Source organism: Atractosteus spatula, chromosome 6 (assembly GCF_055471065.1).
Source record: "Atractosteus spatula isolate fAtrSpa1 chromosome 6, fAtrSpa1.hap1, whole genome shotgun sequence".
Classification (NCBI taxonomy): domain Eukaryota; kingdom Metazoa; phylum Chordata; class Actinopteri; order Semionotiformes; family Lepisosteidae; genus Atractosteus; species Atractosteus spatula.
Genome location: NC_142711.1, coordinates 52,066,202 through 52,086,770, shown reverse-complemented (window position 1 = coordinate 52,086,770; position 20,569 = coordinate 52,066,202). Strand labels below are relative to the sequence as shown.

The window sequence follows — 20,569 nt, the reverse complement described above, 5'->3', positions numbered from 1 at the left end:
GTATTAGTTCTTTTTTTTTACTCTTGTTCAAGTCCAGGTTATTTGAAGGTCACCATCTCAGCAGCTGTACGACTTCATCCCTGTAAGGCCTATTATAATGGTATCATCTGCAAATTTAATGATGCAGTTGTTGCTGTGTCTTGCTGTGCAGTTGTGAGTGAATAGGGAGTACAACCTTGCAGTCCGTCCCCTGAGCTTTGTCACCAGTTGGTTGGGTATGATTGAATTGAATGCTGAACTGTAGTCCACAAACAGCATTCTCACATATGAGGCCTTAGTGTCCAGGTGTTCCAAGGCCGTATGTAGAGCTAGGGAGACAGCATCATCTACTGATCTGTTGTTCTGGTAGGTAAACCGCAAGGGGTCCAGGGACTCATTGATGGAAGAGTTGATGTGTGACAATACCAGCTTCTCCAGGCATTTCAACACCACAGATGTTAATGCTACTGGACGGTAATAATTAAGGCATGTCACTTTTGCCTTTTTGGGGAGTGGAACAATGGTGTTTTTTAAGCAGGTGGGGACAGTGGACTGTGACAGGGAGGAGGTAAAGATGCCCGTAAATACTGTGGTCAGCTGGACTGCACATATCCTGAGGACGTTGGGTGGTATCCTATCAAGCCCTGCAGCCTTACGGATTGGTCCCCTCTCAGACCAACAGCGCACTGACCTCTTTGCAATGGGGGAGGTCTTCAGTCTCTGTTTGTAGTCCGGAAGCAAAAGGAAAGCTACGTGGTCCGACTTGCCGAAAAGGACTTGCTCCTTTTATTGTTTTGTAGCAGTGGTTCAAAATATTGCCTTCTCTTTTCGGTACAGTGATGTCCTGAATGTATTTTTGCAGTACTTTCCTCAGATTGCAGTGATTGACGTCCCCAACTAGAATTGAGATGGCTTCTGGGTGGGAGTTTTCATGCTTGCTGATAATGCCATGGAGTTCGCTGTGAGCTGCTTCCACGCCGGCTTGAGGTTGAATGTAAACGGCCATGATAATGGTGGCGGAAAACTCCCTCTGCAAAAAAAAGGGTCGACATTTTATGGTCAGATGTTCTAGATTCGGTGAGCAGGATTTAGAGATTACCTCCATGTCGGTGCACCTTTTGCTGTTGACCAGGAAGCAGACGCCTCCTCCTTTGTGTTTGCCGGTTGCTTGGTGGTTTCTGTCCATGCGGTAAACGGTGAACCCCTTTGGCTGGACGGCGGTGTCCGGGACGCACGCATTCAGCCAGGTTTCAGTGAAGGCGTACACGCAGCATTCCCTCAGGTCCCTTTCCCGCGTTGATCCGACAGTGTAGCTCGTCAATCTTATTGTCCAGTGGCTGAACATTAGCTAACAAAATAGACTAGACGGCAGCGGTGGTCTGTGCGGATGCCTCCGTAGATGTGCTAATACGCCACCTCGTCTCCCCAAGGCGTCTGCCCACCTGCTGTTGTTGCATCTCTGTCCGGTCCGGCAGATGGGGTTCAGTATGTGAAAAAAGTTGTTTGATGACCCTAAGGAGTCTATCCTCAGTTTTAAAAGTGTTTGTCACTTCTTTGTCCAAGACAAAACAAGAGCATTTACATATATATAAACATTAAAACAGTCACACAATGAGAGCTTTCTGTAAACTGTCGCCATCTTGCCGGCACCGGAAACCAATTGGTTGTTGATTTTTTTCCATCTGGTGCTGGAAAACAATATTCTGTGTCTCTGTAAATAATTTTAAGATAATTGTTTGTGTCTCTTGTATATAGTTTTTAATTATTGTAAATAAATGGATGCTTGTGTCTTCAGATTCTTTGCCTGTTTATTGTTTACTCTGAAACCACAATGTGCCAGGAACAAAGAAGAGAAGTGATCTACAGGTAGCTTGATTTTTCTTGACCATAAAGAAGAGTCCTAGTATTGTTTATAAATTTACTTGCTATGGATTTTGGTGTTTTCTTACCTTAATTCCAACTAATTTACAGTATTTTATTTATTCACGCTCTTCCTGCCATACAATATATATCAGATTTTTTTAACCATTTTTAAACATCCATTTCAAATCTGATAATCCAGTGGTTAAGGAGAGCCTTGTGACAAGGAGGTTCCTTGTCCAAGTCCTAGTTTTGCCAGTAACACTCCCAGGGTGTATTGTCATGTTGCATCTCATATTTCCACTCCAAGACGGACTTCCTGTTGTCAGTTTTAATACATAGGCCACTGCATACAGTAGGTTGCTGCTGTAAATATTAAATACTGTTTGTATGTAATAATAACAGGCAGCAGTTTCTCTTCTTTATTAGTTTTTTTATTTTTAATTTACTGTCATGCAGAAAAGAGTTGTTTCTCAACTGAGGCTTGAAAGGTTAGGCGTCAGAGTTTCCATTCAAAATGGCAAGACTTTTTTATGAAAAGGAAGATCTGAAAGCATATCTTTTGAAAATGCTTTAACATATCATTTATTAGCTTGAGTTCATCATAGTTAAGATCTCTACTATCTTGGTTTTAGGCATGTGCAGCAAACTGTGCGCAACACATGCTGTATAAGGGAAACACAAGAACAGGAAACCACCGATTAGGGTTACATCTTAAACTACAGAGTTTCAGGTAAGCAACAGGATTTAGGCAGACCACAAATGAAGGCTGAAGTACATGCACATTCAAATGAAATGCTTTACTTTGGTGATTCTATATCCTTTTGCATCCACAGGTTCAGAGCTAATCAGCTTGTACCATTTCCTGTCCAGGAAATTGCTCAGCGTGCTTTTAAAGGTTGCACATTAAAAAGAGACTTGATACAAAAGACAAGAAAATGTTAGGTGAATGATGAAGAAATGTATCAAGAAGCAGATATGATTTTAAGTGGATCCAAATAGATAAACCTTAAATATGCTAACTGTCCTACTTAGTTTGTTGGCACAATTATCTTTAAAATTCAGCAGAAAAACTTTCAAAGTATGGGTTATGTGAAAGTGAAGGGATAAAAAAGTTAATTATATGTAAAGTACTAGTTTCATTTTCATATAAAGATATAACTCACTTATACATCCTTCCAGGTTTAATGCATATGAATAAGATTTCCCACAAAACAGAAATTGTACATTGCACTACTGATCAATGGGCCTGATAACTGGACCTCCCTCCGTATGTACAGTATGGTGGCTGGGTCTGGTCAGCCATGTTTCACAATGGAGGTGAGGTTTTGTAACACTTTAAGGCACAGAGATACTTTAGAGGAGAGAGACCTTGTCCTCCCTTCTCACCTCTTGCTAATAGAACAGAAGCAAAAGACAGCAAGTAAGTATAAAACAGTAAACACTTTGCTCTGCCAGGACTCTGGGCAGACCAAGACATTCAGAGAGTTTGAGGTCTTCGGACATGCTGAAGCTACAGAAGAAAAAACCGAGGAGGTCTATATTTCCCATTAGTAGCCAACAAAAAAGAAAGGAATTCAAAATAATTTGGGCTGAGAAACAATTAATTCCAGTAAAGACTACTGTAAATTCATTTCATTAATTGAAATTTAAGCAATTACCCCTATGCATAAATAAGAATAGGATTAACCCAAGCCCTTACCCTTACTGTGATTCCCACCAAAATGTGAACATAATTTTAAAAGCTTTCAACTAATCTTAGTATTAAATGGTTTTGTCTGTTTGAATGAGGGGAACTACATCCTGGTCAAGATGATGAGAACATGTTCAACATCTGTATTTATACTTCAGTCAATGTGGCAAATAGACAGCCCTTCAACAGGAACTCCAAAAATAGTAACCTAAGAGCTGCTTAGATATCTGTAAAGGAGCAACGATTGATTAAAACAGGTTGAGAACAGCCTGAATGGATTTCTATTTTTGACAATACGTGGTAACAACAAACCAAAAGCAGGAAATCAATGGCTGAATGCAGAAAACAGTTAAAATGCCTAATTAACAAAAGAGGTAATACATGCAAGTAATCAAGAGCTTTACCAGTATGAAAAACAGAAAATGCAAATAGAGTTCCATTGAATAGGAATTGATAGGAAATTAATACTATGAATAGGAGACTGTATGATAACTGCCATACTTTTATACTTTTTACTTCAATTACAGTACTTGTTTATTCAAAATGTTGTTTTTGTTTCCTCTAGTTTTGATCACACATATTAGTTCTATGTAAATTTTACTTCTCTTTATGTAGCAAAGAGCTTTTTATTTTAATATACTGTAAATAGCAGGGAGTGTAAATCTGAGATTCAGTGACACTGGCAACATGTCACACTTCTCTTTATTTCCTCAGTTTTGTTTTTACCATTTTACATTATATATCACACTGAAACATTGGACTTCACACCTCATATTATGAACAATAAAGTGAAAATCACTACTTACCCCAGCCAATGAGGAGATAAACTTTAAAGTGTCTGTTTTCTGAGAAAATTGCCACTAGCAGAGTATGAAGATATAGGCCTTCCACCAATAGCCAGAAATAGTTTGCCATAGCGCAGTACTGGAAAATAACCAAACTTGCCTTGCAGCCAATCTGAAATAATATTTTAAAATATAATTAGCATTAAGCAAAAAAACTAAATGATACATTCATGAATTCCGACTTCAGAAGATAATGCAGTGCATCTTTTTCATTATTGTATCATATTGTATCATTCTGTCACCACTTACAAAGGTGAAAGGGAAGCTGGACATGAGTCTTACTGTTACAGGCTTCTTGGTAGATAATGGAACATACAGTATCTACCACTCTTTGTAAACTTGTATCAGAAATATTGTAAATGTTGCAGCAACCCTTTTTTTCTTCCTATGAATCTTTCTTACTGATGGGGAGCACACTTTAGGATTGTTCAAGTGTATCACAACTCAGCATGACCATTTTGATTTGTTGCATGTCTAACCTACGTTTACAAAAAAAAAAATTAAAAAGGTAAGATATCAACTATTTACTTTTGCTGGGGAGTTTCATGTACCACCCATGCAATTAAAGTACAGTAGTTGGCAAAAAGAAGCATCTGGTCAAAAATGGTGAACCATTTGGGACTTTAAGGAACTTTGGTGATTGATATCTTCTATGACAAGGCAGATAAAATGGAGAAGCACATCCTGAAATACAACAGGAAGCGAATCCTCACCAGCGAAAGATCCTCTGTACACTGTGTAAGACTGGAAGATGAATATAGAATCTCATCCTTGACAAAGACAGAGACTGTTTTCACAATGAAAGAGAAGAACAGGTTCAAGTGGATGTAATTTCGGGTACAGTGAAGTTTCCTGTGAATAAAAAATAAATAGTGGAATTTCACTTTAAGATACTTTGCTTTCTTTCCTTTAACCTTACACCCACCACTGAAAAAAAAATAATTTATTTGTTCTGGAAGAGAAATGAAATAATCCTCTCTCCAGCAAAAAAGTGACATTAAATACTGGTAACTACTCCATCGCTAGTAAGTGAATCAAATGTCTGATGTCCCTGAGCCTGTTTAGGGCTGCATTAGAAAAAATTGAATGTGGCAAGGTACACCAATATGTTTAGACAAGTGAAATAAATTCCCAATTTTTTCATCAACCTCTTTTCTTAAAGTGTATACTGTATTGGTCATGTTTGCTTCTACAGGTACACTGCGGAGAGAACCAGCACTACTACAGTAACCGGAAAAGCCTCTAAAAACCCGACAGTCAACCAGTTATCTGTTCCACTTGTGCTAAATTTACGAGCATGCCTGTCTCATCAATAACAGACTATTTAAAGAAGAACTGCAGTCCCAACTCCCGAGACTGGTTATTAAATCTCAGTAACAAAATAAATTAACTGATCATACAGAAAAAATTGACAAATTTCGAACCGTGACCTTTGTGAAAGTACTGTAAGTCACCATGTTGTCGCAAATTCGCACTCAAGTTCCCACAGACTGTGACATGATGCGGCCCTTCCTGCTCATTAGTTACTGTAAAGACTAATATAATGCAATGTACGAGTGAATAAGTACAGATTGTGCAGCAGACATTTTACCTCAGGAATGTTCCAATGTGATTTGCTTGCAGAGTTAATAAGTACCTAGTATTTGTCGGCAGAACTGTTTGGAAATTGAGAGCAATATTAATTTGGTCGTATCTGCTTGCATGTTCTGTCCTATAGCTGGGTTCCTCACGCGACCCACAGAATTGCTTAACTCCAGGATAAGCATGCTGTATTTTGAATTATCCATGATATCCAAACAGCCTTCCCAGTAAAGTCCTAAGTCTTTATACTTCACACTTTGTGGTTTTTCGCATATGATACAAATACATGATACATACAGTTTGATACAAATAAAGTTTTGATAATTTAACACTGCAAAGTGTTTCCACTTACTACACATTGCTACACATTGCTACTACTTTTGTCCTTTAAAAAAAGTGCAACTCAGTTTTTGGCATTCCTCTCAAATCTATGATACTTAAACTGGCCAGTCTTCTCTACTGTATTGTATGAATAAGAAGTTGGAAGGATCTGCTAATATGTTCTTCTTTTATTTATGAGATAGTTGCCATGCATTTCATTTAAACATAATACATAATAAGCCGAAATGTCCATATATAATGCTGAGACGCTATTCAAGAAACAAAGAATGAAACATTGCTGAATACTTCACATCTATTTCAGATGAATGTTTAGAGACTGTGACTATAATTGGAAAATTCCCCAAACACTCTTCATTGTTTACACACTTCATAGAAAAGTATCAGTCATGACTCCTGACTGGTCTTTCTTTATCCTACTTAAATCTGGTGCACATGCAGAGTGCAAAGTACTGTACAAAGAAATATTTCACATAAAAATCTAAAATGATAATAAATTATTAGTCATCCTCATTCTTGAAATACTGTTCTTGAATATCATTTGAGCCCTTAAAGAATAAAGCTTGTTTTCTAAAAGATAATGGAAGTACTCATAAGACATGTTCTGCCACTGTAAGTTTACTACTGCATAGATATAGCATATGCTATATGAACCTGGATATAAACTGCAGTCATGGGTACAGTATGTCTCAGAGCTTCAAACCCACTAAACAAAAATGTTATTTTCCCGATTGAAGTGAAATTTGTGACCTTTTCAAAAACCCCAGGCAATGCTGACACTGAACAAAATCATACCTATTTGAGTCTTATTATACAGTATGTGGTGAAACTTATATCAGTATTGTGGAAGCCTAAAAGGATATTTTCCATCCTTAATATTTTTTCCTCCAATTGCAAAGTTAGTGCTGTGGCACATTTCTTAATCTAAATGGTCCTCGGTCTTCAGGCACATTTTCTTTGTTTAAAGTAGTCATTGTCTGATAATCAATCTCACCAACTCAGACTAGCTAAGGCCATTCAGCTTTCTGGTGAGCAGACAACTAGATTAGCATTTGATGGAAAAGTCCCTAAGGTTAGATAAACACCAGCGCTTAGAAAAATCAACAGTAGGAATACAAACTGCCACTCAATCATTACTTTTTTTCCTCTCTTTTAGTGCCTTTGTGTCAAAATGACATCATATCCAGTAATTTAATTTACATGCTTTAAAATTTTATACACACAATGCAGTCTCCCATTTGATTAGTCTAACGTAGTGGGTAGTTCTCTGAACTCATACCTGTTGGTTTGTGGGTTCAAGCCCTTGCTGCAGACCCTGCTGTTGCCCCCTTGAGTGAGGTACTTCACTCAGCTGTATTAATGGGATCCAACATTGCTGGGGTAGTCTTATGATTGACTAGTGGTCTACCCAGGGGCAGAGTCATGTACTCTCTGAATGATTCATTCCGAGAAACCAGGGTAAGTTCTGGTACTGATGGGCTATTGTGTTTGGTTTGAATGAAATTACCTAACTAAAAATCAGTCTAAGGTCCTATGAAAAACAATGTTACACTGAAAGCACATGTTCTTTCCAAATAATACAGTGGCAATTATGTAGATTTTCAACATGTTTGTTTACCTTTGTTATAAATGTGGTAATAAACCCGTAAGCACTGTAAAAAACATTATTGTTGTAGAACTTTATTGTCCATCCACATGAGTGGAAATTATTCTATGGCATCACCATAAAAAGCAACAAAAACAAATAACACTCAACATTAAATTCATTCAATCAAATTAACTCAAGTAAAAAATAATACAGTAGTTCTAGCCGTTCAACAATACATACTGTATAATCATCTCGCTCAGCCCATATTACATTATCGTTACACTAATCTGATAGCTGACAGGAAACGTCTTAGATCTGTGTTTTACAGACCAATTGCACAGGGAACAAAATATTTCTCGTAGTCATTTTTCTTGGCTGTAGGCATTCTAAAAAGTCACCCTGAAGGTACTGTAGCAGTTGAAACTGGGAATGAAGATGGTAGGAGGGGTTATCAATGATAAGCTGAGCTTTCCTTTAAACTGCAATATACTGTAATAAGATCTTTAAGCTGTTTCTCTGGTTGACCACTTATTATTATTATTTTACTAGCAAAATTAACTAACAATTCTGGCCAATTTCCCCTTTATTTTTTATACTTAGGATACCACACCGTAAAAACTAAAAACCAAAACCAAAGGAAATGTTTCCATCAACATTCTACAATGCCTCTCTAAATCGTTTTAAATCAACCCAAACCCTTTCAGCTTCTTGATGAAAAATAGATGCTGGCTGGCCTTCGTAAAATGCAATTGGTATTTTCTACAAAGTTTAAATGTTCATCTACTACTATTCCTAAATATTTGAAACTGTGAGCAACCTCAATGGTGGTTAATAATGGACAGAGGTAAAAAATCTAACGTATTACTATCACTAGTAGCCAGATTTTTTCATTTTATCAACATTAGCATGAAGCTTGCTTCCAGTTTGCTTATCTGTTCAAAATAATTCTTCACCCCTTCTCTATCACCCAGTAAACAATCTCACAAGGGCCATATCAAATGTATAATTTAACAGATTATTAAAGCTTTGTTTGGGTGAGAATTCACTAAGTTTGTCATTTAGCAATCTTTAATTCCCATTGATCAGAATTTAAAAACACAGACTGCATCAGCTAAGGTCAGCTATACATGAGTAGCCAGTAAGATGTCTCACAGTAGCTAATCCTTTAGATTTACCAATCAAATGTCCAAATGTCCTCATCATTAACATTATTTTCACCTATCTGCACCCATGAAACTAAAAAGGAACGCTTGAAGAGCAGAACAGAGATTCGTAAGGATTGACCGTCAGTACTTTTGAAGAAAAAAAAGAGAATCCTCACCTGAAAAGACAGAGAATTGCACTCCCTGTGGTCAGTGCTATGAAAGAGGCACTGTATCCTAGAGTGTAGAGAGTTTTCACCACCAGGTAAAAAATCAACTGCAAAAGAGAAACATTGGTGTAAGAAGATGAAGTTAAAAAGGAACAACTTTTTAAATTAGCAAGTAACTTTCTTACATTAAATATTACTTGAGAACAATTGACCTTAAGTTAGTAAAATATTCATGACAGACTGCTTAAATGTTATATACTGTGTGCACAAGGGTTTGAAGAACATGTACAGAACACAATGTACGTCTGTGCTGTAAATGTTTTTTTTTACAAGCACAAAAAAAGGAAAAGGCAACATACTGTTGTGGCGGCAATGCTTATAAATAATACAGGAATTAAGTTTGCTGCCTCCCCACCCCCCGTCAGTCTCTTTCTCCCTCATCTCTGTGGTGCTGGACACAAAGAGGCCATTCCATGTGGTTCAGATTTAAGATGTTTTTCTGTCTGATAGAGTTTTCTGATAAGGTACAGCTCCCAGGGCTGAGATTCTCCAGCCACCTCAATGAATGGTCATCTCTGACGCCTTTTTGTCTAAGAGATTCAAAGGGAGAGTCTCTTCCCAAGTTGATTACAACTTTAACCCTAACCCTACAAATCTAACCCTAAGGTCAGAGTACATTGTTACTCATCCTCTACCTTAATCAGCCAATCAGGATCTAAGAGTCGAGACTGGAGGTCACCCGTGCGTAACCAAAGGATCTGCCCGAGGTTAGCCCAGCAGCAAGCCCCGTGAAACGCCGGTAACCCACTGTGAGTGCTCGCCTAATCAACGAGTGAACTACGGTTGGAACTGTCGACAGCTAAATCTAAGTATTCAGGACTAGCACTACATCGGGAACGAACCGGTCTTATTCCCGTCTAAAGAGCGTGACTCGCTCGGACCCGCAGTCACTTTTCATGTGTACAAACTCTGCTAGTTCAGCCAGAACTAACTAGCCATGTCCTCAGAGAGGCATTGCCAGCGTGCCGCAGCAGGAATCTCTCTCTACTTCTCCCACACCTCCAGCTGCACCAGGACTGCCTGGCTCTGAGCCAGGGGACAAAATTGGACGCAGCAACAGCCTGTGGAGATCTGAATCCACATACATTGAATGAGTTTCCAACATTCTACTGTACACTGCAGCTCGAGAATTCAATTGTTACCTCAACCCTAGTTGATGTCAATTTAATTCATATGAGTGATGTACTAGCTTTTGAGTATCTAGTGTAGACGTTGCAATCAAAAAGCTCATTAACGAAACGGTATAAATGAATGTACAGTATGTATCTCTTGGTATTTGTAACTCTTCGTGTTTGAATATATACCTTTTGTATTCTGCTAACCCTCACTATAAGATCTGTTATGTTTATATGCACATTTTATGTACTGTATTAATAAATGTATTCTCGTGTATTAGTATCCATGTGTGTGCGTTGCTGAGTTGTTTCGCAAGGTCGGTTTTCTAAAAGCCATCGAAGAATCATTTTGTGATTTACTGCTACAATTTATAATTGTCCCAGTAAATGCACAAAACCCCTACACTATATATAAACCCCCCCATTTTCATGTTCACTTTACTATACAATTTTCACTGATATGTTTAGTGAAAGTAAAATAATGGTTAAATTATAATGTGGTTGTCAGTAATGGCTTGGAATCTGGGGTAAATGTATTCTTACAGGGAGGCAATTGAAGTTGTGTTGTGAAGTTAGACAAAGTGACTGAATATAGTTTACCACACAGCAAAGAGAGCAGAACTGATTCCTATAAAAAAGCAGTCACACAGTGACTTTTGATGAAAATAATGTAACATAATTCAAAATGTTTTTTTTATTAAGTTTATATCCAGATGACATACAGAAGGACTTTAAGGATGTGGACATATAATAAATTTTGAGTGCTAAGCTTCTCTGACAAAGGAAAACTAAAAAAAAATGTTTATAAAGCAGTTTCATTTAGGATTACTAAGCAAAGATGTGTTATATTGATGGAAAAACATGTTTTACTACTGTGTTTACAAATTTTTAATGTCCAGCAACAGTGGCAAGTAAAATAATTTGGTTGACCTCATTATATCTCCTGTTGCTTTGTTACTTGTCAAATTTCAGAGGTTGCACATCCAATCCAACATTTTCATTTTAAGTTGGCCTTTTGTGCTCAAATCCTTCTTCATCATAGCAAGCCAGGGATGGAACTGAAAAGTCACAATTTTCAGAAAACAAATTATGAAACTTTAAGTATGAAATTCTATGGCTTGTTATATCACAACTGGTTAATTCTGGTCCCCGAGGATAGCTTTTGAACAAACTATCTATTTAACAAATTAAAAAACAATATACAGTACCAAGCCTTTAAAACGATGATTAAAGACAACTTTTTAAAGGGCTGTAGGAGTATATTACAAGCTACCTAGCCTTGCTTTAAAAATGATACCCTGGCTTCTTTCAAGAAATGGCTAGATGGGATCTTCAGATTAATTATCTACTAATGACCAAAAGAGCTAAGTGTGCCAAATAGCCTCCTCTCATTTCTAACATTTCTCATGTGCTTATGACAAATAAAGCCTAGGTTTTGGCTCTACAAGTCTAGGGCGGTCGATCTTACTGTATGTATGAGCATTGCAAAAAAAAATGAAATCTTTTATAAAAGTTGTGGAAAAACCCAAAATTTTTATTGAAGGCATTATGCATTCAGTTTCTGAACAAAACATAGTTGTTTTTTTTCATATTTGCATACTTTGGCCTCTACTATGGAGTGAAGTAGTATACTCTAGTATGGAGTCTGTATATTTAGTCTGTGACTTTTTTCCAATTGGGAAATCTAAACATGGCAGGTTAGCATTGTGTGACAATGGGAGACATAGCACCATAAGAAGAAAACAAATTAGTATTTTTAAATCTTATTTGACAAACGGGGATTTTGGGCCCATCTGCCATTTTTCACTGTTTTACCCGAACAGTAAAGACAATTGACCTTACAGTGTAGAAGACTTTTCATCAATTTGCCAAAGGAGCCCTGCAAAAATGTAACATTGAAATATACTTGAATTTGTCTTGGAACTAATGCGAGCAATAGGCTGCACTGATGAATATTTGCCATTGCACTTGTTTTTCAGTGACATTTTGGCCAAACATAAGACGAAAAAAAACTACATATGGTGAGCAGCAAGTTGAAGGGAGAAAGTTTATGTATAATCTATTCTTTTCTCATGCAGTAGAAGTAAAAATAGCATGATAAACAAATTATTAAAGGAGAAGCTATGGTATGATATTCAGTCTTTCTGAGAGAAATGTACTAGCTAATCATAGATCTCAGGACAGAATGTGATAACTGGGTTAAAAAATTACTTTATTCTACATAAAACAATCGGAGCTTATTTTTTTAATAAAGTCTGAGTAGCATAATAACATTATGTCACATAAAAATGTTCAACATCTGAGTAGCAGTGTGATTAAATTATGTGGAATTTTATTCATAAACAACATTCTCATGCAATGCTGTATTTTAAGATTGGCTAAGAGTGTCCATAAACCGTAATCACTAAATATTGCACCAATAGTGGGTATAAACACAAACTAGGTACAGTATTTACAGAGAAATAATGATCACCATGGGCTTTACAAACAGTCAGGGATATTATAACTTCATAAAGAATCCTCATATATTTGCTAAATATTTAATATATTTTAAAGATTATGAATATCTAGTGCCCACCATTTTAATCTGTGGAGTTTTTTTATGTAACAAAGTCTGCAGATAAAGATCATTCCATTTAAATATACCCAATGTTTAATGCATTTTGAACTAAACTACTTACATACTGAAGTACCTCACATGAACACAGTTTAAAGATCAGTATGTACAGTATGTACTAAAACTGGCAAAGAGAATGTATAGAAAGAAAACAAAATGGAACAAGCTGTTTCAAGGAGCTGTAGTCACTACATTAAATCCAATTCAAGACAGTTTCCAAAAATAAAATGTTGCCAGCTTCTCTTCTAATACAAATAATTACAGTAGCTTGCGTTTAAAGTAAGCATATCTTTTGAATATTTCACATTGCAATATCATCACTGTCTTTAAACTGTCTAAATATGTGAAATATGTTTCACCTGTCAACTTTTCTTTATAAAAACACTCGACTAGTTTGCAGTTTTATGTAAAGAAATGTTGTCTCCTAGCAAATGAGCAAAAGCGATTATAAAATAATGCCTCTGAATACCACTAACCTTTAAGGACCTTAATTAAGAATACTTCTTTCTGTTTTTGATTGTCTTTTCTGTTTTGTTTTCTGATTGTTCAGTTGTGACAGTGTTTATTTAACATTTTGCACCATTAGAAAAATCTATTCAATTGTTTCAATCTCCTGCCCAAAAAAGCAAACTGTTTAGATTTTCTTTAAAATAATTTATTTAAATGGGTCTCACAGTTAAATGGAATCAGCTCCCATCACGTCACATGTCAACGTGTATCAGAATTAGGCCACTGAGAAACAAAAGAACTAAAATGTCATAACACAAATGGACAACACAGTATTCAACATTGTGTGCAGAGCAAAGAAAAATGTTGAAGACATATGAATTTTTGAGGCATTCCATAATAAAGTCATATTAAACTGCTGAGGGAATGTCCTATATATCAGTCAAGAATTGAACTTGTTATATGGTTAACTGAACCAAAATTGGTATTCAGAATTTCATCTATTTCTAATTAATGGATATGTGACAAAGAGTAGATTTTAATGTGCTGACATTTAACAAAACCTAGACAGGAAAATACATAATACTTCTAATTTCTAATACCAGTATTAGTGTTTTCAGCTGCCTGCTAATGGCAATTAATCCCTCCTGCAGAGAGCTACAGTAAAAACTAATGGACCAATATTTGACACAAAAGTGCCACCAATTGTTATTAAATGAACACTGATGGCCTAATGACCCATTTTTACAACTTAGTCAGCAGATGATGGTCTCTACCCTGCAATGAATCACAAAAAATCTGAACAATTAAAATAATAAAAAAAATATTCTTGTACAAAAGAGACCTCTGTTTTGAGAAAGTCACTAAAAGAAGACAATGCTGTGAGATATCTTAAAAAGAGCAGATCAATTTTCCATCCCGTGATGAAAGAGGTTTAGAGTTTATTTCCCCTTTGCAGATGATGAGTGCATTGGCAAAATTCCTCCTCCCCCCACGGCTGAAGTATGATAAATAACAGGTCAAAGAAAATCCCCTGCAAAATAAATGTCACACAAGCTCCCTCATGACCCTGCCACTTATTATCAGAGCATTCGTGCTTTGTAGGAGGTCAGGTGTACATCCTTTTATTTTTACAGTTGCTCTCGTCAGCACTTCAAAGTCATCAAAAACTTGAGTGGAAGCCAGAGAAAAACTAAAAATGTGACAAGGAGCATGTTGGTTCCTCGGAATTTCCTATAAGCCTGCCTAGTTCCACTGGACTGAATAAAGAAAATGAACAGCACTGCTTTTAGATATCTTACACAATAAAACAAGAACTCACTTTACAACAGAGTAAAAGGTAGATTATGTTCAGGCAGCAATTTTCTGCCTGAAGTGCTTTCATGTAAAATGTGATGAATAGCTTTCATCTGTAGTAAAGAAGGAGAACACCTACAAACCCAAGATTCAGCTACTACCGATTTGCTTGATTGTAAATCAGCCCCATTTACAAAGACATGCACGATTACAACAGACAAGCTGACACACTTGTCTCTTATGATTGGAAGTCACTTTTCACTCTGGTGGGATTCTGCATGATTGCACTTTGAAAAATTAAAGCTGGCACATCACAGGAATGAAACATTCTGAAACGGCATCAAAAGAAATGTCTATTTAAAGTAGCCCTCTGGAATTCACAGAGAAAAAAACAAGCTACTTTTAAAAAAAAAATGAGTTCCCTTTCATTTTGCAAAAAGGTGAACAGCATGAGCAACACCAGAATGACAATGTCAAGTGGCATTTGGACACACAAGTTATAGAGCAGTAAACAGTATGTGGCCAGGAAAACATAGTGTTCTATTTGTTTCCAAATCAATACTGACTTTTACAACCATGGCACTTTCATGAAAAGCCTTTTCCATGAGAGAAAAAATATTTTAAAAAATGAAATATATCACCTTTATAGTTTGCACTGTACGCAATCCTTTCATGACTACGGCTCCTTCACTGATGTTATTCTTGGTAATAAAACCTCCCAGAAGAACTAAAATAAATATTTTACTCACCCCAAAAAAATATTAACAAAAATCAACAAAATCAAAGCCATAGGAATATTAAAGTCTGTAAAATCTTGACCTTACCATTTATATGTCTGCTGTAATATTTGTACATACTGTACACAAAATACCTGAAGAAGGCTCAATAGCCAAAATACTGTGTTTCTTCTTTCTGTTTTCAGCAAAACCTTTATTTATTCCTTTGCAAAAAACACATTCATCTCATTTATCATTTACTACAATGCAGCTGCAGGGTTTCTTTTCCCACTCTGAGACATCAAGGTGTTTGGAGAGGAGTGTTGTAGTGAGAAGACATGTTTATGACACACAGTCCATCCATCCAACCATTCATTTCCCAACCCCTTTATCTAAAACAGGTGTCGCAGAGGAACCTGAGCCGATCTCGGCAAGCAATGGCAGGATACGGCCTGGACGGTATGCCAGTCCATCGCAGGGCACACACAGACAGTCATGTTTTACAGTATCCAATTAACACCCCAGTTATCGAGTCCAGGACTCCAGCGCAATGAGGCAGCAATGCTAACCACAGTACCACTGCTGCCCTTACACACAATCACACACAAGTTATCCTTGAGTTTAATAATAAAGATCCTGAGATTATAGATTTTATTTCATCACGTCTGCTAGATCTAGATTTATAACCCAATATACATAGGAAATAAAATTTCAAAACAATGGGAATTGTCTTGACATTTTACTGTAGGTGCTCATACTGTGCAGTGGACATCAATGATAAGCAGTGTGCTATCAACAGTGAGGGCGTTATGGAAATGTTCATAATTGTAAGTAAATGCTGATGAAGTTTTTCCTCACTTGGGGGAAATAAAATGGACCATTTACTGTGTCTTTCTTGCTCGAAAGTAGCATTAACCTTTTGGCTGATATAGCACGCCCTCAGTTGTGCTTCCTTATTGCTCCCACAAAACATGAACCCCTATATCTTTGTATTTTTCTGCTTGATTTCATAGAGCAACATCCAGCTTAGTATTTACAAAATTGATTACTCTCAACTTAAATTTAAAGACAGAATAACTTCACTGAATGTGCCTAGTTTACTAGCCTGTCTCTATGCTTGGCTAAGATTCTGCATTACAAAACATTTGATATTTTCCAGAAAGTATTTTACAAACATTCCTTTAGACTTTAGTAATGATTATTTTTATAATTGTACTGCATTAATTTAATGATGTAGGTCTTATTATGACAAAAATGTAGAAAAGTTTTGCCCATGGTGCATATTGTAGCATATGCAAGAAATATTAAATTACGCAATAAGAAGATGGATGTGATATCTATTGTTCCTTTATGTTTTATACTTGCTATTAATCATCTAATTAAATATTTTAAAGTGGCTCTGTGTGGTTTGTTCTTGTCAAAGCTCTTCTGCACAATATCAGCCACTTTATGATGCAACAAAGCTAAGATCTGTTATAATATGAATTGTGAATGGGACACAATTTAAACACTAACCATAGCAACGTAGTCATAAAAGTACAAACACAACATCCCTAGACGTTTAAGCACAAGACAGACCACTACGTGTTACCTTAGCCACTAAAACAACTCTAAATTCTACATCTCCACTCAAAAGACATCATTTGTTCCTTTCACAGACATCATCACGCTGAAAAACATCTTCCACAGACAAGTGCCCACGTCATTCCTCTAGTTGTGTCATCAGCTAACCTCTCATCAGCTCCAGCCTCACCAATTTAAAAGAGCCAAAAGTTTGACCATAAAAAAAAGAACAACAGCATGGAACAATAATGAGATAGTTGCCAGCTGAGTGATACTGTATATATCGTGTCCGAATGTCTCCATGAAGTTTCAGGAAGGAACAAAAAGGGGTCACAACACCCTCCCAAGGTTGCTCAGGCTGCATTATGGCATTTCATATGAAGTTCATTAATTAAACAACATAGAATTAGCTAAAGGTGCAGAGCCACTAATGAGGAGCAATCAGAAAAGAAGAGAGTCTGCTCCAAGCTTCAGCATGGGAAGGGACTCAGAGCATATGCAATGCTATCAGAGCTGAAATAATGCTAACAGAGGAAGGGGCTACTGGAAAAGAGAGGGTGGTTGGGGCCTTGACGAGCTTATGAGGGAAGCACTACCTGAAAGGAAAGGAGTGACCAGGCCCTAATGGAGGGAGGAAAGAGGGATTCGTACATTGACCCCTTTGAGAGGACATGGGATGTGAGACAAAAGGAAAGGTAGCCTGACAGAAGACCGATTGTGCATGGTCACAATCATCAAGAGCTGGATGCTCATCTTTTTGACAAGCTCCAGTGGGATGGATTAATCCCGCTGGAGTGGATAGGTCACTGTCCAGATAAAATGATATCCATGGTAGTTACACTTAGGGCACACTGGAGATAGAATGAATGCTGTGCTGGAAGATTATGCATGTGAAATATATTGTAGTTGAAATACACTCATACCCTGGTAAAAGAACGCACGGTATACGAATTTTCGCTAATCCAAACATGAAGAATTTGTACCTTGTAATTCGTTATAAGAATGAAATTTCACTAATCCGAACTTTGAAGTTCAAAAGTGACCGATTTTGGCCGAGAACCTTCTGCAAATGTTTGAATTCAGCGCCACCGAACAGCTGTTTGTTTCTGCACATGCGTAAGGTATTGTGGTTAAGGATGCCATGAGGCAACAGTGCTTTCTTTACCATTACAGCGAAAGCATGTGCTCTCGTTTTCAAAGTGTTTTTTTGTGTTTTTTTGTAGTTGCTGTTTATTATGGGTTCTTAAGGAAGAGAAAAGGATTCTTTAGCATAATAGTCAACAACAGTACAGTATGCACATTGTTCTAGCCAATCGCTTGGATAGTGATCTATTACAAAAGAATTAAAAACTTAAATATGATATAATTAATTATTTTACAGCTATAGTTCCCTTATTTGAGCAGAACTGCATCATTCACTAAGGTTGCTATAATGGTCTGTATGGTATTATCTGTTTTGGGTGGTTTTTGAGTGAACTTGTCTTCAGTTTGGAACAGGGTGGAATTTCCCCCGTAAGAAATAATGGAATTTTTATTTTCAAATCCGAACACATTTTCAGCAATGAATTAGGTTCGGGTACCAGGGTATGAGTGCATTTGTACCCTAGATTTTTGATACATCTGGAACTAACGATGTTGAATAATTCAAATTTTGGAAAATGTTTAACTAAACGTTAAACTTAAAGGTTCTTATAAGCAAAGGTGTCAAAGCTAGAGTCAGCACAGGACACAAAGCAGAACAGCAAGAAGCAGCAACTGGCTTAGGTAATGTAACCAACAGAGTTTTGAACTTCAGGAGGAGGTCAAAATGTATCCTTGTCCGTTTTGCACACTTTTGTATATCAAGATTGTAGCACACCCACAATATTGCACTTACAATGTCTGCTGACACACCCTTTATAAAAAGAGGGAGTGGGTTGCTCTGACAGCCTCATCTTGCACTCAGGTTTTCACTCTCTCATTTGGGGAAGTTATATTAATCTAATTCAAATTAGTCTATACTGTGTTTTAATTAGGGTTTGACTGAACTACAGAATGGCAAATTAGTCAAATCTGCTGATAATATGAAGTTAGACAAAATTAGGGATTCAGATGGTGGCAACACAAGAATTTCTAGAAACCTTTTGGAAATGGAAACATAGTAGATACAAATTTTAAAACGTAAGCATCTGCATGTATCGTAGATTGTAAAAGGTTATGAAGCATGTGCTGGAGAAAAGCTAGGTAGTACACAAAATTCATATTCCCTCTACCTAAACAACATGACGAGCAACAGGAAAGGTAAATGCAGTGCTTGGATACTGTACATAGAATAGAATACTGTAAATTAGCTGAGGATATGGAGAAACAGAAACTGCACACATCCTTCATCAAACCATATATGAAATAGTACCCTCCAGTTAAGTCTCTACATGACAAAGGAAATATTAGAGGAGGCTCAAAGGAGACTAATTTTACACCTTAATTTTGTATGTTCTGGAGCTAGAATGAAAGAACATAATATTTCCAGTTTCAGTAAAAGTCAGAGAGTTGATTTGAATGAGGCTGTTAAAAAGTCAAAACAATAAGGGATAAATAAAGACTGAAGCTAGTTATTATTTCAGATTCAATAAGAGAGTAGAAGGATAGAACTTAATACAGTACTTGTGAAATATCTGCTTCACATTGATGAGACTGAGATTGGGGGATTTCGCAAAGCCATGCTCCATATAATCACTCAGAGATTGTGAAGATGCACTGATTGGCTAAGTGGTCAGTTATCACCATAGTGTTGTGTTTTTCTTTGTGTTTGTATGAGTATTGTAAATTAAAGAAGTAGTTTGTATAATTGATTTCTTAATTTATGCTTCTTATGCTTCTGAATTTTATGTGTATTCAGTAAGAGTTTCTATTGTTTTCACCCTTAAAAATTATTGTGGCATGATTTGTGGCATGGCAACTGATTTTCCAGAGTAAATGGCTTTTGAAATGGCTCTGCAAAGATTATTGAGAAGAAATGCACAAGAATTAAATTTGCACACACATGCAAAACCCAGCAGCAGAACATCACACTGTTAAGGGAGAGACCCATGCGCATGCTTTCAAACTACATACAGCACGTGAAAAAAGCAATTGTTCAAATAAGAAAAAAACTTGAAAACCATTAAATAAAATTTAGAATTAATCCAAAGCACATTAGACATTTACGTTCCGATTTCTACAGCATAAGTAATTAATTTTGGCATCTAGCAGTCCATTTAGTACTTAATATCCAGGGAATGGCAAACAATATATTTCTAAAGCTCCCTTAAACTATCTTGTTAAGTACTTAAAATGAACTCCCCAACCTCCACATGCATTTTGGCCTCATTGCCAAATAGGGGAAATGCACACTACAGCACTATTCTCCCTATCCAGAGCTTGAAGTTGGTCAAGCATACTAAACATTAATGAATTATTTTGAAATTTGGGTCAACTCAAATGGCTAAATACAATGTAGAGTAACAATGCAATGGCACAGAGTGACTTGTAATCCTGTAATTTACAAAGTCTATGCTCTAACAGTTAGTCACACAACAC

General features: G+C 36.7%; 1 protein-coding gene across 1 annotated transcript in view; it reads right to left on the bottom strand.

The window, feature by feature from the left end:
- The window catches only part of vipr2 (vasoactive intestinal peptide receptor 2), a 63,487-nt gene that overhangs the window by 12,231 nt on the left and 30,687 nt on the right, over positions 1-20,569 (bottom strand). Inside the window, exons 5-7 of the mRNA XM_088918535.1 lie at positions 9,207-9,304; positions 5,091-5,229; positions 4,339-4,489 (exon numbers count right to left, since the gene is read on the bottom strand). Of these exons, the coding sequence (XP_088774661.1) occupies positions 4,339-4,489; positions 5,091-5,229; positions 9,207-9,304 (388 nt within the window). The remainder of the gene's footprint in view (positions 1-4,338; positions 4,490-5,090; positions 5,230-9,206; positions 9,305-20,569) is intronic.